At 32.0% G+C, this 21,231-nt stretch overlaps 1 protein-coding gene across 1 annotated transcript in view; it reads right to left on the minus strand.

The window, feature by feature from the left end:
• The window catches only part of LOC126775944 (neural cell adhesion molecule 1-like), a 137,231-nt gene extending 135,643 nt beyond the window's left edge, over positions 1-1,588 (minus strand). Inside the window, exon 1 of the mRNA XM_050498155.1 lies at positions 1,173-1,588. Within this exon, the coding sequence (XP_050354112.1) occupies positions 1,173-1,296 (124 nt within the window). The 5' untranslated portion in view covers positions 1,297-1,588. The remainder of the gene's footprint in view (positions 1-1,172) is intronic.
• Between the last annotated feature and the right edge of the window lie 19,643 nt (positions 1,589-21,231).

The raw sequence follows: 21,231 nt of genomic DNA on the forward strand, positions 1-21,231 counted from the left end.
ACATAAATATGATCATATTTTTTTAATCTGTGAACAGGACAATAAAAATTCACGCTTGTCACGTTAATAGTCTAAATTTACAGCGAGTTAAACTGCAAAGCGCAACTACGTATATAATAATATTATATACTAAATTTTTCTCCGAAATGCGCTACATATTCTATATTAGTTTATATTAGTTTGGCACTTTCTCAATTAACCATTACAAAGAAAACGCTTACTTATTCATTAGTACTGATAAGATATTTTATTATATAATTAACTAAATATGCAGATTAAACTATGGACAGATTGATTCAGTAACTTGCAATTTAGAAGAGAAGTTCGTTTTGTAATGTTAACGCGTTCAAAGATAATAAGAAATATTGATTTAAAGCGAATATGTAATCCCTTAATCTTCAAATTCATCCAATTAACACATTCACATGATCAGAATTTTATAAATCGCAATTTGTCATTAGATGTATCGAATGTATCACGCTAAAAACACATTAATATATAATTTTAACATTGCGCGATAAGCCGTTACGAACGCTAGTTAGTATAGAAGTTAAAAACGGAATAAAAAATAAATGTAAAGTCAAACGGGGCTCACCTGCAAGTGGTACACCGCGTTGAATAATAAAACGAGTTTCACGAATATGTCCTCGAGGAATATTATGTTCGATATAAAACTTGGTTTCAACGAAATATTATAAAATCTGAATAAAATTGATAAAAATAATAATACGATTTTGAATAACGTTTACCAAAACTGTTATGTATTAACTTTTACGTTGTTTAGCGAGTGTTTACTTAAGATATTAATTTATCTCTTCCTATAATCATTGATTTCATACACGAAAGAAGATGATAGCATTATGTAACTAACCCCCTAATAATTTTTTAGATAAAGCCGTAAATTTATTTTTTAAACACATGCAAATTTGACTTTTATATTTATTTACAAATCATGTGGATTTATCGCGTTTTTTATATCATTTAAATTAGCAGTTTAAAAAATTACTAATATTAATATTACCACCTAAAACCTGGTGTATTATTATTATACCTAACATGAAGTTATATCAATTTACTTGATCCATATACTCGTATTATACTACTAAATTGTGTGCGCTATTATCGCAAACTGCTAATGAAATAATTTATAGAAACCAAAACTACTAACTTACCTAAATCTTCTGCGTCTTCGCTCCATTCGCCTGTCCCTATTACACGATCTACAGCCATCATTGCCAGTAAGAAGTTCCATAGCACTAACTTCATCATCCCATCACCCATTATCCACATCCCCATATTTGCTCGTTCAAATTTCACATTATATTATCCTTGATTTAATTGAGCTCTTTGTATAATTACAATTAGTCTTTGACACTGTTATATCCACTCGTTATTTGTTAATGTTACTCAAAGCTTCATTTACATAAAGACGAATCAATTTAAAATTAACCCTTAGACAATACAAATTAAACTTTATGCTTCAGTTATTAGAGTTTTTTATTTAATTTATCATGAACTTGTTTTTTGTTACCTATCGATAATTTTCCACCATAGATCTGATCTACAGAATTCATTCATGTCGTTGATTTCAAGCGACAATTAATTTTCATTCAGTTTTTATATGAAAACCTTGCGTGAAAACCTATTCAAGATTTAATTATTATTTCAAACTATAAAATGTGATTACAAGACTTTGAATATAGTAATATAAATATTTATATTCTCATTTAAAATAAGGTATATCTACCTTAGTATATTAGTTATATTAGTGTCTTTTCATTAGCTACGTTTAATTTTTAACATTTTAATTGGAGGAAGTTTAACTTTTTTGATCACAGCTTGTTCGATGTGTTTGTTTGCATCGATGTGTTAGTTGAGATATCGTTGTAATGCGTTATATTACACACGAGCGCGCCGGGACCCGGTTAAATATGCCGATGAATAATTCAGGACTCTTTTAGCTGGAGGACGGCCACCTGAAACAAAGTCCCTTGTTTAAAAGCAACGTTTAGAATGTCTTCGCTAATAATTAAGTTTTACTCTATTGCCTAAATTTATAGCTGACTGATATCAAAATAAGAAGTATATAATTATAATTCGGGGTTACTAGATTTTTAATGAAATGTAATTATTCTAAGTACAAAATCATCTCGATAAAAAAATTTAAAAAAAAAGTTTCGTTAAAAACAATTAACTTCAAAGTAATAAACGCACAAGTATGAAAATCTTAACAGCTCTATATCTTGGAGGGCGTTTTCTATTTATTTTTAAAAGAATTCTCTCAGAAAAATTTAACAAAAGCTTTCAAGAAGCAAATCCTTCATCAAAGCAGCTCAACGACCCGTAGCGAGTGCCGAAGCGCTAATATAGTTTAGGAGACAGCGCCTGTATAGCTTTAGAACACAAAGTATATTAGAAATGACATCAAATACTAAGGCTCTTAATTTATATTTGTTCATAGTCCGTTTATTGAGAGAAGTATCAGCTATATAACTATACGATTAAGGAGTGGATGAATAGCCAGAGACACCCACCAATATGACAAAATGAATGAAACAGTCATGAATAATTCAACGTGAAATAAACCGCGAGACACAATAAATAAGAAACTGAGAAATAGCACCGATAAGCTATTTTATAATTTAAGTTTACGGTCAATTTATTTATTTATTTATATTTCATTGTACACCATTTTGACTGCCTTTACAGCCAAGTGGCTAGATATAAAGTCGCAAAGCTCGAAGTCCTAGGTTCAAATCCCAGGTCGAGCCAATAAGAAGTTATTGAGTTTTTCTGTCGAAGATTCTTAATAGCAGCCCGAAGTCTTAAAGTAGGAAGTATTTATACTCTCGAGCTTCTAAAAGTACATAAAGTGCCTGGACTCTTCCCGGCAGTATCAGACTGCCGTCCCATAGAAATATGAGAGTGAGGGCATAGAGTGCATATGTGTTTGCGCACACACTTGAGCACTATTGTATGTCCTGCCCAATAGGTTAATCTCTCTTGAGACTAGACGCCTTGGTCAAAATTGGTCTGAAGGACATCATCATCATTCTAACTTGTAAAGAAGAAACAACATGATGATATGAAGAAACAACTGATGATAAATGGTGACCACCGAACATAGACATTGGCACTGTAAGAAATATCAACCATTCATACATCATCGATGCGCCAATAACCTTGAACTAGGATGTTTTTGATGATGATCTTTTGTGTGTGTAATAACACTAGCTCACTCACCCTTCAAGCCGGAACACAACAATACTATGCAGTATGGACGTAGAATATGTGTTGAATGGGTACCTCCTGCATTGCTTGCTTATTAAGTTTTTGCTAAGACCCATCTTACAATGGCATTTATCATTACTCTACTATTCTACGTATGGTACCTTTTAAGAAATATCTTACGTGATGTCGTTACGAAATATATGGTAATATATATAGGTAATATTTGGTATGGTTTACAAGGTTTGTTATAAAGTCGTGACTATAATAATTACGCAATTCACATTCACTTTGTATTAATGACACTTAAATACGTCATAATTGTGATATGAAGCGTAATCAAAAGGAAAGCGCTTCTAGAACAGTCGAAACCAATTAAGGAATGTTTGTTTCTATGTCAAAACAAAACATTGTGATCATTTGAGAGCCGACTTTAATGAAACAAACTTTACGAAACTACAGTCATTTTGAACACGGCTTTTATTATATATTTGTTCTTTTCAGAAATCGTTTTAATATGAAAATATATTACATATATACTTCTAACTGCAAGGCAATGAAAATAGTTTAGACACTCACAAAAAGAAAAAAAATAATAATACATTTCTTTCATCATTAAATAATGTTATTCCCCTAAGAATTATATGCATGATTACGCTATTCTGTTCGTATTCTGTATTACGAATTTCGATATTATTATATATTGATATTTAATTTAGATATTTAATTAATAATTTAGATAAGAGTGAAATTATTATTTATTAAAATATTTTTTTTTGTATCAAAAATACAAATAGCAAATGCAAATTTATTTCTCATGAGCTAGTGTGGATTACATACGATTCTGTAAGACTTGCTTATTATTATAAAAGCATTCGTTATTTTGCATAAAGGATATATAAGTTTCATTGAATATAAGCTGACTATGTATTTAATTTGAGAAAAATATCAACCACTGGCTTCTTGCCGATTCGGTAAAATCTGTATACATTCAGAACCAGTGATCGTTTTAGCTACTTGAAAATGTAACAGGGCTTCTTCTATATATGAAACAATTAGAAAAAAGAATGATTACGTTGTAGCCATTTTAAGATAAGTTGGACTGAAATACAAATTTATATCGAGTCATTATTGACCTGTCATGTTCTAGATCTGTGCATATAGTTACAACAAACGTAAGAAGTTATTCATTTTCCCTGATAATAATAAATAATATAAAATTTAATGTCAATGAAGCTGACTGGTATCAGCCTTTGTCAGTTATACGAGACGATTAACCTAAATGCCAATTAAGATCATATAATTATTTTAAAAAAATCATAAAGAAATTTATTTAATTAAAGCTTAACTATTTAAATACAAGTCTAAAATAATTACTTTCTATCGTAATTCATTTTACGAACATATATTTAAATCAAATATAAAAAAAACTTTGTTAAAAACACAAAACTAAACTCAATACATCTACAAAATCTATCCATTAACAGTACATATAATTTTAGTATTGAATAAAATCTATAAACAAAATAAATAATTAAACAAACAGTTTGTTATAAGTTGCTTACATGACAATAAAAATAAACGAATGACGGTAACAAAAATACCAACAGACAAAACTAGCTTGTTTGCATTATAAAAATACGTTAAAGTCATCTAAAACTCATTAGTGAGAAAATCATAAACAGAACACGTAACTAACGATTTATAATAACGTCTTATGTACAAAAAAAACAAGTAAATGTTTCAGTAAGGTTGTATTACATTTTTATGAGGTTGTAATTTTTCGACCTGTGCGATGTCGTGTACACGGTAACGGAATTCACCTTGGCCTTATTTTATTTTACGTTGAAATGCAGACGGGAATGGACCACCAGGTAAGTTGATCGATCATGAAGGCACTGAAAGAAATATTTCTTTACACCCCCCCCCCCCCTACTTAATATGGAGGAAATGCTTAAATGTGTTTTTCCAGCATTCGATAAAAAAGAAACCAATCAAAGTTGTTTTTTTATTATTCAAAAAATAGTAGTAAGCAGGCTGGAACCATCACATAGACATTGGTACTGTAAGTAATATTAAACAAGCCTTACGTCGCGGGTGCGCCACCTACCCTTGCAACTAAGATGTTACGTCTTCTGTGCTCATAGACTCATAACTCATAGACCAACTCACTCACCCTATTAAGTATCGCTGTTTGTTGGTAAAATATGTGCTGAGTGGATGACACCTACCGAAACGGACTTGCACAAAGTATTGATGTTTGAATGTATGTGTGTGTTTTAGTTGGTAGTACATATCCGGAGAGGCTTGTACAAAATACAATTTAGTTCTAGTAACTGCTACGAAAGCCGAGATGGTCCAGTGGTAAGAACGCGTGAATCGCAAACGATGATCGTGGGTTCAAACCCGGGCAAGCACCACTGAATTTTCATGTGCTTAATTTGTGATTATAATTCATCTCGTGCTTTACGGTGAAGGAAAACATCGTGAGGAAACCTGCATGTGTCTAATTTCACTGAAATTCTGCCATATGTGTATTCCACCAACCCGTATTGGAGCAGCGTGGTGGAATAAGCTCCAAACCTTCTCCTCAAAAAAGGGAGAGGAGGCCTTTAGCCCAGCAGTGGGACATTCACAGGCTGTTACTTTACTTTACTGCTACGACTTTTATACTATTGATGATCATATTCTTTCTAATCTGGCAATTGTGGAGATCTTGATCCAAAAATGAAGGAGAAGAAGACGACGTTTGGTTCATAAATTAACAGGCACACAACTATACTAAATTGTACTTTGGTCATTATATAATTAGTCTCTTTAAATTATTTGAACTTTTAACAAAATTGTCGTGCGATTAACTTAGAATAGATTAACTCCATCTCAAAGCGAGGAGGTATTAGGAGCCGACTAGGGGATTTCTGTTAAGTGCATCCATCAATGGGGCTCTGTCTTTAACACCTCAACCATCCGTAAGATTCTGGGAAACCGACCAATAAGCAAAATCATTTCCAAAGAGACTTTGCGTCAAGCGTAGTACTGGCTACTAAAATTTGACAAACGATGAAAGGAGTGTTAATATTTATTATATCTATGGGCGACGGTGACCATTTACAATCAGGTGGCTCATTTGCCTGTCCGCTTTCCTATTATATAAAAAACGCAATTGCTATGATTTCTATAGGCCTTTAGTGCCCCAGAAACTTTTAAGCCTGCATGTGCCTATTAGAATACTAGAATACCCTACTAGAATAGTGGGCTAGCTGGTATACGGCACGCTTTATGTTTAATATATTTAATTTTAATTAGCCAATACGAACAGCCGAGACAAACCACTAAATGGTTTAGCGGTACCTCGGATTTATGATATATTATTATTCCAATGTATATATTGTTACATAAAATAACATTTAACGCTATGCCCCACACAAAATAACATGCATTTTGCTTATTTGTGAAATGAAATACTAAAAAAAATTGTCATGCCATTTCCATTATACTGTATTCTAAGATCATCGCAACGTGATGTATGCTTCTATCTCCGAAAAACACCAGAATTGCGTGGTGTAACTGATAAAAAACGATTCACACGATGTAAGCGCACCTTTTATAATTTTTCCAATGACTCACACCATACTTGTACGTATAGTATACCGTGTGTCTGTACATTGCATAAACGACTATATTTTTTTATCTGTCTATTCACGCTAATCTCCGAAACTATTGTACGGATTTTCTTGGGGTTTTAACAGGCTGATTAATGTCAGCTTGGAGGAACATTTAATCTTTATTTCATTGAAATCAGATAACCGTAATTTAAAAATAATTTAAATAGATATTTATTATTTTTATACATAATGTAATAATAAGTCGTATGTCCATACATTGAATATTTATTTAAAAAACGGATGTAGGGTATGTCAAAAAAAAGAGTGAAAGAACACGAAAATGCATTTTTTTTAATAATTCATAACTTTCACGTGGACGATGTAACGAATACCAGATAGTATTTAGTAGCTGATATATTATAATTGATAAAGGATGCGAAATTTCAATGAAAAATTATTTATATCCAACAGTAAAATAATGAAAATAATTATTTAATTTCGTGAACATAAATGAGTCATAAATATAATTACATTCAATTATAACCAAATATAATTATCTGTTATAACTAATATTAGTGTGTCAGTATAAATAGACTAAATGTGAATGCATCCATAGTACGAGTTAATATTTAAAAGAAAACGAACGCAATAAACAGTAATGATTAAAAAAATATAAGAAACCTTGGTATAAGTAATTTATTAAATGCATTTAAACAATATTTTAAGCTGTATGTTCACAAACCCTTGCTTTTAAAGATTAAGATAGAACGAACAGCATTTAAAAACATTCGATATTATTTTAATTAAATAATTGAATATACATGTTTATTTTTATTCGTTTTATAAAATAAGTTTTATTTTAAATCAATTAATTTCAAAATAATGTTTCGTTACAAAATACATAAATAATGTTTCAACACATTAATAACACAAAGGCTTACTTGAGATGTTGAGTTGACTTTCATTGGCTTAGAGAAAACGATCGGAGCTAAGAAATTGCTTCTTACTTTATGAGTAAATTCTTAAATAAATATTATTTGTTTCGTATTTATAGTATTATTGAGACAATTTAAATTGGTTTCTTAACTATTTCCAAGTCATGTGTTTTCATTTTTTCATCAATTTATATATCTTATTTTATTATATATATTATTTAAATAACATATTTAAATATATCAGCATATAAATTTCTAACTGATGGTCAACGACTATTGCCTTAAAGAGAAATGGAGCTTTTATGTATTACGTTTTTTTAAGTGTTTTTTTTTTTATTTATTAAGTCTACGTATATATCAGTCTGTATTTCGTTCTAGATAAAAGGTCAAGCTACAACGTGCGATGTCTGCGCAAACAGAATAATTATAATTTAAGCATACTTACGAAAGTCTCTAACAGCTAAACAAATCCGCAAAGTCAACGTTATGCCGCATTAATACATTAGACGTAAGATTAACATTGCCAACTAGATTCCAAATCGTACATAAGTATTAACTCAGCCGAGTCAGCGTTATGGAAAAATATCAGCTTAAACATACTGCATTCCCAACACTGAAGTTCACAGTTCACGTGTAGTTACGGGGTAAAGTGAGCGAACACGAAGTTTAGAGTGAATGATAAGCATGCATTACTAAACAGGCGTGTTACCAGGCGCGCGGTGCGCGGTGGACTGGCTGATAGCTCGTACGACGTCGATGCGTATACCTTGCTAACTTGCCACCTTCGAGGGCGGTCCCCCGCCCTCAGCAGGTAAACTCAGTAGGTACATATTAATTACTGAGACCCAAATTAGCGCATTGACCGTGCGAAAGTTCTCGTTACACCTTGTCAAAACGCTCTCGCGAATAATTCGTAATTTCACTGTTTGTTTTAATAGATGACTACGCCTCGCTTTTCGTTAATTAATGATCGTAACAACTCCACGTGTGATTTTTCGCTTTGAAACTTGTTTAATTATCATTTCACGCAATATTCAATTAATATAAACATTTCAATTTACTGTCTGTTATAAAAATTAAAAACATTTATTCATTCATTTTTATACTTTTTATTCCTATATATTGTAGGAATATAAAATTATACTGGGCTACCTGAATCCTACAAATTAGTTCTGTTTTCCTTTCTTTTTTAGATTTCTGAGCTATGAAGCGCATTATATTTACGAATAATGCATTTTTTTTGTTATGATTGCTACCCTCGAGCTTAAATATTTTCTACTGAAACTAATTACATTTAAAACAAAAATCAATCGTAAGTGGAATGTTGTAAATAATAATAGCAAAAATACCATTACGAGATTTGGAAATGTAAGAAAAGGTGATGATAGTTCAATTTTTATAGCTGCTGCAACTACCTGGCTGGTTTAGTGCTAGTGTGTACGTCTGTTAATGTATATGAGTTTTATAACATGTATTTATAATTATGACGTTGATATTTGTATTATGGATTTGAAACAAAAATAATTTATTAAATTAAGTTTCACTTTTAGAACTTTCCATTGAAACTTTTTTAATTTGTAAAAGGAAGTCAGACTAGCAAATAGGCCAACTGAATGCAATTGGGTGTTTCCTAGAAGAACACAAATTGACTAGTGGAACACTGTAACTGAATTTGATATAATCGGAAATTGACTTGTCACAAGTAAATAAGATATACGAATGCATTTAATCTTATAATTAAATTTGATTTTAATTTTAAGGTTTATTATTTATTATAAGATAATTAGATAGCTACTCAGAATATTTGAGCGTTGCCTATTCATGTTATTTATTACTCCTAATACTCCAATTATTATATTACTTTATATGGCGGTGGAGCTTTTTCAAAGCCCGTCTGGGTAGGTGCCACCCACTCATCACATATTTATTTACTTTTATTTATCTACAATCGTTTACTATTTACTCAATACAAATTCACCTCAGTTATAATGTAACAATTATTTATTTATAGATATGAATTGTTTAATTGGTTCTTGAGTCCTATAGGCTTAATATATATTTATTTAGCGAGTGAAATAATAATAAGCACTTAGTATTTATGGTAGTCAGATAGTTTATATCGATAGAAATTCTCGATACCCTGGTTGATACACAACAATTACCTATGTAAACATGTAAACGTGAACGGAGAAAATCAATATAGAAATACCTCATTTTTAGCAAGGCAAATATAGCACAGCCTAATTTCTGGAAGTAAACGGTGAAGACCTAGCCTTGTTCCACTTGTAAGACTATCATAATCTAAAAGGACAAAACTTGGAGGCGTCGATAGATACGGAGGATAAAGACATATATTGTTGTACGGAAATATATTGTTTTACTCAAGATTAGCTTATATACTCCTTTAAATAACTGACTGAAGCTCCATCAGTCTTAAGCCAATATTAGAGCTTATATTGGTGTTTTGCAAAATCTTTTGGATAAACTATGAAAAAAAACCATTCCGCGAGGGCTATTAACCTTTGTGTATAATATTGATATTCAGCTATAGATTTATGTAGATTAATTTTCTGTGAGAAAAAGCCGAGATGGCCTAGTGGTATGAACGCGTGAATCTTAACCGATGATCGTGGGTTCAAACCCGGGCAAGCACCACTGAATTTTCATGTGCTTAATTTGTGATTATAATTCATCTCGTGCTTGACGGTGAAGGAAAACATCGTGAGGAAACCTGCATGTGTCTAATTTCACTGAAATTCTGCCACATGTGTATTCCACCAACATGCGGGTTGGTGGAATACACATGTGCAGCAGCGTGGTGGAATAAGCTCCAAACCTTCTCCTCAAAAAGAGGTGCGGAGGCCTTTAGCCCAGCAGTGGGACATTCACAGGCTGTTACGGTATATTTTCTGTGATGTATATAATAATATACCTCTTGAAGGTCTGAGTGTATAATAATACATTATTTATTAAAAGTAAAACAAAATGAAAACGTTATTTAACAATAATTCAGCTAAAATGTGACCTCAAAATAGTACCTCATATCTCTTTGTATTTCCAGTGTCTAGTTCATTGAAATTTATACTAATACCGCCAAAACGACTTTGCCCTGAGAGACTGCCTCCTGCCATCGTGGGATTTGACCCGCATAATTGCATCCAGTGTTGGCCGTCCTCGTCGAAAACCAAACTGATTTGCCGAAAGTTAAGGGCCCTCAATGAACCGTATGGTTAAATATTTCATAAGGATTTCAAATCGTTCTACATTCTTAGAGTATAAATATTCAGATAAATATTGAAAAAAACGTAAACACATATTATTATTACACTAACATCTTGGTGCACAGTTTAACTATGCACATTATTACTTAAAAGTATTTACATAATCAGATGCTCATGTTGCCTTCCGTACGTAACTATGAACAAACTAATTTACTAAGAACATTGTGAACCGTGTCAATAACACGAGGGTAATCAACAAACAGGGCGGTAGTGACGGCCCACAGTCTTATCGATGGCCTAAAACGTTTACGAGAAATTCGTGTCGAAGTTAATCTTCTCCGCTTCCGTTATCGATAAACCGAAATTTCATACTGGGGTATATTTGTGTAAAACGGCGCGGAATACGATATAAATTATGATTTTCGGTCGAAATACGTTTTAAATGGGAAATATTTCGATAATTTAACGCATGATTGCGTTTATCATTTTCACATGAATTATGTAATCCATCGAGGTGCATAAAGCACGTGACTAGTACAAATTCTCCCATACAAGGCCGGGACAAAAGCATGCAATAATTTAACTGCGAACAATAATGTTCAGTGGCTTCATACAGAAATCTAACTTCAGTGTACTTCAGTGAACTAATTGACTTTTGGAATTTAGATACAATTTTCATTTTGGTCTTGGATGGGCTTAGAAATATAATAAAGTTTAGTTATGTTTCCATTGAGTGGGATGCTTGAGTTTATTAATTTATACCATATTTGTATTATACGTGACGAGGTTTTCGAAAGTATTTAGTTTTATTTCGAAAGCTGTTTTAAATTCAAACCAATTCTTTATGCTTATAAGAATACATAAAAGCTCTTAAAGCTATTTAGTTAATAATTTATTTATTGAACGAAATCTACAGCTATTTTAAAGAATTCAAGTCAGTGTGATGGGCTTTGTTAGTCATTACTTATCATATCAATTATCGCTTTGACTCTCTTCCTTCCACTTAAATTACATGAAAATAGATAAAAAGCGAGACAGATTATTTTTACTTATATATATTATTGTACAAATATTATCATTTCAATGATCTTTTACTTTTTTAATATCATATATTTTTACTTCTAAAATTATACATCTTTATGATATCCAGTGACGTAGCTTGATTTGAATGTAGTTCGTAGATGTCCGCTGCTACGACACTTAGAACTTACATCCTACACAAATTATTTAAAGTCAAATAACTTACAACAATACAATGACAGTTTTATTTAAAGAATTTTTAGTAAATTACAGTAAAAAAAAACGTATATCATCAAAAGCCTTTGTACACGACTAAGCACGACTGCCTCGCTTGTGTAGTGGCTAGATATAAGGCCGCTGATCAGGTCCTAGGTTCAAACCCCTTTTTTTTTCTCGCTGGGAAAACACATTTATGTGTTTCCCCCACATGAGGTGGGGGGGAAACACATTTATCACGCTCGGCGGCGAAAGGTCTCCGCCGATTAAAGTCACCAGGGAAAGGCGCTGAGGCCCCTAAGCGGCACACTTCATCAGAGTGTGGCGTGCCGTGTCCGTAGGCGCACCACACTCGTGGCAGGAGGGCGTTACCTCCCACCTGACTATTCCGTGCAGGTACTTACCGAAGCACCCATGTCCAGTAAGCACCTGAGTCAGTCTGAAGGTCAGTGTTTTTTTTTATAGAATAGGAAGGCGGACGAGCATATGGACCAGCTGATGGTAAGTGGTCACCAACGCCCTTAGACATTGGCATTGTAAGAAATGTCAACCATCGCTTACATATCCAATGCGCCACCAACCTTGGGAACTAAGATTTTATGTCCCTTGCGCCTGTAATTACACTGGCTCACTCACCCTTCAAACCGGAACACAACAATATCAAGTACTGCTGTTTTGCGGTAGAATATCTGATGAGTGGGTGGTACCTACCCAGACGAGCTTGCACAAAGCCCTACCACCATTGTGCCGCCTTTTCTCGTTACCCAGCACTCAAGTGGGGACGGATTGCCTCCACTGTCGCCAGGCCTGCTGATGGGGACCTCAGATCCTCCTCCCACCTGCGAATCAGGGCTTGCTGGGCGAGATTCCTGATTCGCAGCACCTCCTCCAACCCTGGACGGTCGCCACGCGACCTCACTTCCGCGAGCACCTCCGCCTGGAGCTCCCAAGGCGGATCGCCCTATATACGATATCCGCGTATCACCCTCACCGCTATGATTCTCTGCGGCCTTCGCAAGAGAAGGTTCAAACCCCAGGCCGGACCGATATTAAGTTTTTCTTTTATTAAGTTTTCCTATCGAAAAATTCTCGGTGGCAGCCCAGTCAGTCAGTCAGTCAGTCAGAACGTTGTAAATGTGCTTCGGAAAGCATGTAAAGCTGTTAATCCTGCGCCTGAACTTTTTCGTCGTTTTACCGGACGTTTCAGATTTGGCATCCCATCGCATTATGAGAGCGAGGGAATAGAGTGCATTACAAAAATATATACACGTGTAACAACACCTGTGTTATTTTTGTAATACCAACTAATCTTTAAACAGACTTATTGCAATTTAAATATGAAAATTCAATATTTAATATGGAATACGTAAGATAATTTTATTCCACATATTTCCTACAAGAGAGGGATATAATTAAGAGGACCTGTATGAACTACAAAATAGATAGGAGTATTACATATGAATGTATTTTCATAATTCTCTCTAAACTTTCTGGCTTGAATTGAAAACAAAGCGCAATCTTGCAGGATTCCCGTATTAAGTTACAAAGTTAAAGTTAGTCATATGTCTTATAAGTCATCTCTCATAAAGTAAAGGCAATAATATGAAATGCTTTCATAATAAAACATCTTTTTATTATATAAAAAATGTAATAAGAATAAATGTATATACAAAAGCCAAATAACCGATCATAAATAAGTAATAAGCTCGTGTAAAAATTGAAATATTGAAAAGCTATAATGTATTTTCGAACGTTGTTTTTTTAAGATATTCGAATTGCCCCGAAATTCAAATCGAAAAAGATAAAAGATTCCCTTAAGTCTTATTTCCTTTATATCTTTCAAGTTTTGACTTATTGATGTCATTGACAATAACATAATCCTATTAAAAGAAAATTGCTATCGAAGATAACGAGAACAAGTTAAATCGAGTGATGTTCAAAGATTTGATTTTCGTAATACATTTCTGTTATATTGAAAATTCGTGTTTTTATTTTACTAAAACGTCGGGAAAATATTAGATAAACGAGAAAAAAACATCTATACAAATACTTATGCTGGATTTCGAAGCTTTGCTACACATAAAATTAACTATTTTTGTATAAGGTACTAGAAAGTTTATATATATCTAACCGCTAATAAAACCAGCGATTATGGTTCATTTTATTATTGACAATACATAACTTCGATATACAATATATAAAATATATGTATACTAGTTTTCGCCCGCGTAAAAGGAGTTAGATATAAAAAGTAGTTTACGTTGTCCATTCTTGGGGTACAAGCTTGCGTTGTACAAAATTTCATCAAATTCGGTTCAGTGGTTTAACCGTGAAAGAATAACATACAGACAACTTTTTAGTTACTTTCGCATTTTAATATTAGTACAGATATCGGGATTTGTAGAAAAGGCCGGTTCGTCATGAACAAAACTTTACTGGAGAGCTGTTTTTTAGTTTCGATTATTTTATCCAAGATCAAAATTTTATTGGCGTTAGAATAAGTGAGTTTGTTTTTAAAAAGAAATGTTATAATGATGATAATTTCCATCGAACTTCTAGTGATTAAGATTATTTTAAGAAAGTGGGACAGCCGTAGAACTTAAGATTTCATATCCCTTATGTCTACTTAGGTTTCTTTTAGGTACAATTTTAATAATTTGTTCAATAAAGTTTTAAAAATAAATAAAAACAATAACACTACAATGTAATACGCAGGTAAATTTTAGGCAAAAGCATCCTCTCTTCTTCGAAGAAAACTTGGAACTTTTTTCACCAAACTGCTCCAGTGCGGATTGGTGTATAAACATAAGGTGGAATTTCATCAGACTCATGCAGGTTTCCTTAAGTTTTTTACTTCACCACTGAGCACAAAATGAATTACAAACACAAATTGAGCATAGACAGTTCAAATTGCGTAATCGGTTGAAATTAACGTACTCTATCCGTTGGGCTATCACAGCTCTATTACGTTTGATAATAACCAAGAATTTTATCAAACACGAATGTGTTTTATTTGAAATTGAAGAGGTTATTTTGATTAATTTGTCGGTGCAAATGTATAATTGAGTAAATGAGACAGTTTGCGAAGCCTTAGTATGTGCAAGCTGATGTTTAAAAGGCTAATCAGCTTTAAGTGCATGCTTATAATGACCAATGAACTTAAAACTTATAATATCATAATGTATATTAAATTACCACAGTGGCTTTTAGAAAAGTTCACATTCCAATAATTAAATAATAATAATAATAACAATAATAATATCTTGGTTCGTTATTCACACACGGCCATCTGATCAAAAACTAAGCAGAGTTTGTACTACGGAAACCAACAGAAATACTACATATACAACTTTTTTTTGTAAATACATTCTTATGTAGATAATTACAACCAGACTCAGAACAAACAGACATGTTCATGCACACAAATGTCTGTCCTGGGTGGGAATCGAACCCACAGCCTTCGGCGTGAACGGCAAGTATCTACCAACCAGGCCAACCGGCCCGTCGATATATATAAATTGATTAATAATATCTATTTGTGTGACTTTCAAGGCAGTAATTTTTTTTTTAATTATTTTTTTATTTAATAACATTTATAACTGTTTCAAATGACAATTGATCATATTTTGTAATAATTCTAACTCTAGTAATTCGCTTGACGATCCCGTTCATTTAAAATTAGCGTAATGTTATATATAATAAAGATACTCCTAGTCGAATTTCGACCACAACGATCAATCTCACGGCCAACTGCTGGAGATATTGATATTAGTAACACAAACCTTACTCAAATTAGGGTATGACGTAACGGAACAATTATTTTTAAAACCGTCCTTCATCATAATCAAAATAAAACAAGAGCAGATAATATTATTTAAATTCTTGCACACTTATTTCAACACAAATTCTCATAAACAAACACTTAAACTCACGATATCGCATACTCGCGCGCATAAGTATAAAATTAGAATTTTGTAATTTAAAATACTTTTAATGTATTTTAAGATCAATATCAGGTACACTCTCTACTTATTTTCTTACACTGAAACAACGGCTTTACGTCCTTTTCAAGACACGGGACTATATAACTGTCTACTTCCTAAAACCGGTCTGCTACTGAGAAATTATTGACAGTAAAACCCAACAAATAATTTATCTGCAACTTCATTTGCTAGTAACCAAAAAACGAGAAACACAGAAAATTCCATTAGTTCGCTCTTACTACATCCACATATTGTTATAAGCTGTTTTTAATCTAATCGGAGCCCACACGGCTCCGTGTTTTGTTTATTCTAATTCAATATTAAGATTGTTTTGAAATTTATATAATTTAATCTTGTTACATATAGATTTTAAGTCATAAAGTAAGATGAAATTAAAGCTACAACTACTACGTATTTAGTATCACTTTTATAATATTTTTTTAAATTAAATATGTAGGCAGACTGCTTAATGAGTCACTTGATGGTAAGCCTACGCACATATCAAATAACCCCATAAACAATTGCACTTTAAACTAAGATATTATGCCCTTATTACCTGTAACTACATTAGTTCACTTACTCTTCAAACTTCATAACAATGCTAAATATCGTCGTTTGGCGGAAGAATAATTGATTCGTGAGTGGTACCTACCCAGATGGGCCATGATGGACCCAAGATCTTGCATACAATAGTATCACCAAATTTTATATTGAATTGAAAATCAATATAAGTTAAACTACCGAAGCTTACATTATAAGAAATAGAAGGGCGTTTGCCAGGGGAGTAGCAACGTCTATAACCATAAACACAAAATCACAGAAGCATAAACTCGCACTATTAATATAACAAACGTAAATCAATCAGTTGAAATCAAATACTAATTTACTTCGTCCACACAATAGACTGAAATTCATTTAAATGCTTGTTTTGGTTCTGTCACATTATAATGAGTTATCGGATAGGTTATTTGGACGCCTCTCACTGAATAATAAATATTCTCTTTATTCAGTATTGAAGCTTTATACTACTTTATACTACTTATTTATAGTTTGAAAAAAAACCTTAGACCTGAAAAAGAATCTTAAAATAACCAGAATAAACATGTTATATTTATATTAATTACTTCTCATGACAAATGCTTAGAAAATCTAATAACAATATGAATAGTATAAAAACAGTTGCATGAAAATAAAATATAATATAGTCTTTGCATATATAAATATTCGATTCTATATAAATAATTTTCATAATTGAATACAGCGTCAGAAACAGAATTTATGAAATATTTTGTCAGAAATGCTCAGTATATGTCTTTTTTTAATGATTTAGATTTTTTTTTAGTTTAATTTCAGCGATTTGTTTTTGTTTGATATCATAATAGTAAACAAACTTGAACGTAAATCATTGCATTTCTAGCTCGTGTATAATAACTTCTTGCACATAAACTTTTTATTAAATTTAGCGACACAGACATCGCATTTAGACATTCTCTGCTATAAAACTGTATACATTGCCTCACAAAAGTTACTGAGTCTCGCATTTAAGGCGTAACAAGTTTATGTTTATTAGTTTTATGAGTATTACAATTTATCGTTTTGTAATATATTTCTACAAACTTTATAGTAATATTATATATCACAGTAATAAGAACCAAAGTTATACAGTCTATAATAGTTGGTTTATAAACTGGCAAGCAAAAAATAAATGTTACAATAAAACGCTTATATGCCGTGAGCACTACGTGGGAACGCAGCATCGAGCACTCGCAGGAATATAATGTACATTACAAAGAAATATCGAAAAGCTGATCTAGTCTCTAGTCTAGTCTTACCGGCTCAAATTACATAATCATTCATAAAATTCCATATATACTAGCTCGAAACATATTTAGATGTACTTTTTGTAAATAAACTTTTCAGCGTCGCAGTACTCTATGTGTTGAGGTACGAAACAGAAACGATAATCGCAAACGACTTCTAACTCCTTTAACCATTTAATTAAACAAAATAAATAAACCACAAAAAAATACGGCTGTGTCAATTAATGCGACAATATTTATAGAATATTATAGCTAAAATTTGAAAAAGACAATTGTTAGTACTGCATAATAATGTTAAAAAAGTGTTTTATTGAAAAGAGAAATCCTTTTATAATGCTATACATTTCAATGAGCCGGTATATTGTCAGTTCGTAGTGGTAAAAATTGCCAATCGCTGTTAGGCTCTAGCGTCTTAAGTACAATGCAGACATACAACAGACAAACGTACGTACAAATATAAGGATCTATAAAACAAATAAAATTACTGTTATATAAAACATGCGTTTATTGAATTTAAGTCTATTTCTTAGAATCGCGTATTTATTGTATTAACTTAAATTAATATGTACGCTTTCCATAAAAATATAATTTACGTAATAAAAAAGATGCCTCATAGTAAAAAACAATAAAAAAATAACACAATATTTACAAATTAAAATATGCAGTACGAATCTCGGCCGCGTGTAATAGTGGCAGGAATGGTGGCAACATTAAACTCGTCAAACCGCAATTCCGATTCTTTTGAAGAAAAAAAACTAGCCTCCTACAGCAAGAAGCAATGAGCAATACCCATAATTTCAGCCCCACTACTGGGCGAAAGCCTTCGCTTCCCTTAAGAAGCTTTGGAGCTTTTCTCAACAAGCTGCAATACGCTGAATGAAATTAAATTTAATTTTTTGAATTAATTAATAATTTAATTATATGTAGTTTTTTGTGAATTATTCGTTATTTACACTGTATATTACTTTATAGCCACATCTGATGTCTGCACTGCTCGTTAGGCCATTCAATTTGTCGCAACCAAGCAAGACCCTTCTCAATACGTAATTGACACAGGCTTATCTACAAAGTTAGATCTACAATTTGTTCTCATTTCTCTAAACAGAGAACCGCTATTCCCACTTTATTGTCGCAACGAATTAGCTGAGTAAAGTCTGAGTGGTACTTTCGTCACGAAATTAAATTATCTTCAAGCTTAACTTATTTAAAACAATCATTCGATTCATGTCTGACTTTAATTTTTAATATTTATTACGTTTTTTATTTAGCGTGTATGTAAAAACTATGTAATAGTTTTAAAATTTAATGTGGCGGATAAAACATTAATCATTTATGTCGCTAACAGTACCAAAGTTGTGTTTTTTGACTGTTTTTATAATTCTTATTTTTTTTATTTGTATCACAATATTGTTTAAAATTAAAGATATTGTGTTTAAATAGACAAGCAAGCAAGCAATCAATCGTCATTTTACAAGATTAATTTAACTACAAGCTTCCACTGTTTGTAAAGCAGATTATATCGCGAAAAACTTGCAAAGAAATTCAGAACTTAATCTTTTATACGAATTTTACAAATATTATAAATGCGAAAGTAACCCTATCTGTCTGTCTGTTATTTTTCCACGGCTGCACTACTTTGATGAAATAACTCATTCATGAACATGATAACTCAACCGGAACGCAACAATACTAAGTATTGCTGTTTAGCGGTAGAATATCTAATCAGTGTAAGCTACCCAGGCGGGCTTGCAATGGCCAATTTTCCCATTCGACAAATTATTTAAAAAAAAACAATATCAAGAAAAGTAGATTATGTAACGTTCTTTGATAATTAATGAAACGTACAGTCAACAAAAAGAAATTATACACGGATGTATATATATATGATAAAGTTGAAAACATACTTTACTGAAAATGTAAGCGCTCATTCTCTAGCCTTACTCATAAAGTTGGGATCCGAGGGAGTCTAATGGCAGGGACATTCAACCTTGGGTTCAGGTAATGAAATCTCAATGGTTGGCATATCGACAATAATAACGAAAGTTTGACGTTTTAATAACCCTGACCTAAAGTTTGAGAAACTGAATATGCCGTAACTCTTCTATTGGTGCTAGTTTAATAACTTTATTGGATTAATTTCTAGTTGTTTTAATGATTTATGTAACTTTAGTACAAATGAGTTATATATAAAAAATTATCCTTATAAAATAATATCCAATATATAGATTATTTGAATTTATTTCAATGACCAATGATTTTATTTAATAAACTATACTTTTAACAATATCAGTGTTATTATAAAAGAAAATAGTAAGAAATCCTTTTTGCAATAACAAAATAATTATTAAATTGAAATAAAATACAGTGTCTAACTTTGTAAGGCTTATTACGAAATTACAAATTCTAAATATCAAGTATCAAACTAACTTGCAAGAATACGAAAATAATATTTTTCATTCATTCATTAAAAGTCATAAAATGAAGGGAATAAAAAAATCATAAATGAATTATTCAAAAAGTATATATTTTCTCAACTTCTAATCGCGAAAGGAAATTCCAAGATAATAATTCACACCCTTGAAAGCGTTCAAAGTTTGTTCGTCCAGCAACTTTTTTGGAAACATTAGTCATTCTTTTGTTAGCAATTGTGACAGCAAATTTTTCAAGATGAGACAAATTTCGCGAATAAATTAAGCAATGTTGTAATCTTTAGTAATAAAAACGAAGGAAGAGTTCCCCCCCTTTGTTTAGGAAGTCTACCTGCCAGTTTAATTAATTATATCATGGTAACGTTTTGCATGTTCCGCGTTATGGAGATAATTGTTATATGACTTGGTAAAATTAAATGTTGGTGAAAAAAAAAACAAAAAGTAAGCTTTTGTGAGCATTTTTTTAATGATATGTATCCTATATAACACTTTCCATATACTAATTCCAACAATGATCGCATTATATAATCTCCCCGCTGCGTATCATCGTGTTCTTCAAGTCTTTAAATGCATAGCGTCACTCTAGAGTTTAAATATTTTGAGCAAAGATGTGATCTCATGGGAGACACCCCCAGAATTGACGTCATTTGATACCTAGGATGGCTTGCTGTAAAGGCCAATATAAAACACAATCAGAAAGAAATCCAGACTGGTGGTCTTAGCTCTGACCCAGGCACGATGCACTCGTTGAACTCTGCTACTGTTTTATCCTCT

This window comes from Nymphalis io, chromosome 19, assembly GCF_905147045.1.
Source record: "Nymphalis io chromosome 19, ilAglIoxx1.1, whole genome shotgun sequence".
In the NCBI taxonomy this organism is placed as follows: Eukaryota; Metazoa; Arthropoda; class Insecta; order Lepidoptera; family Nymphalidae; genus Nymphalis; species Nymphalis io.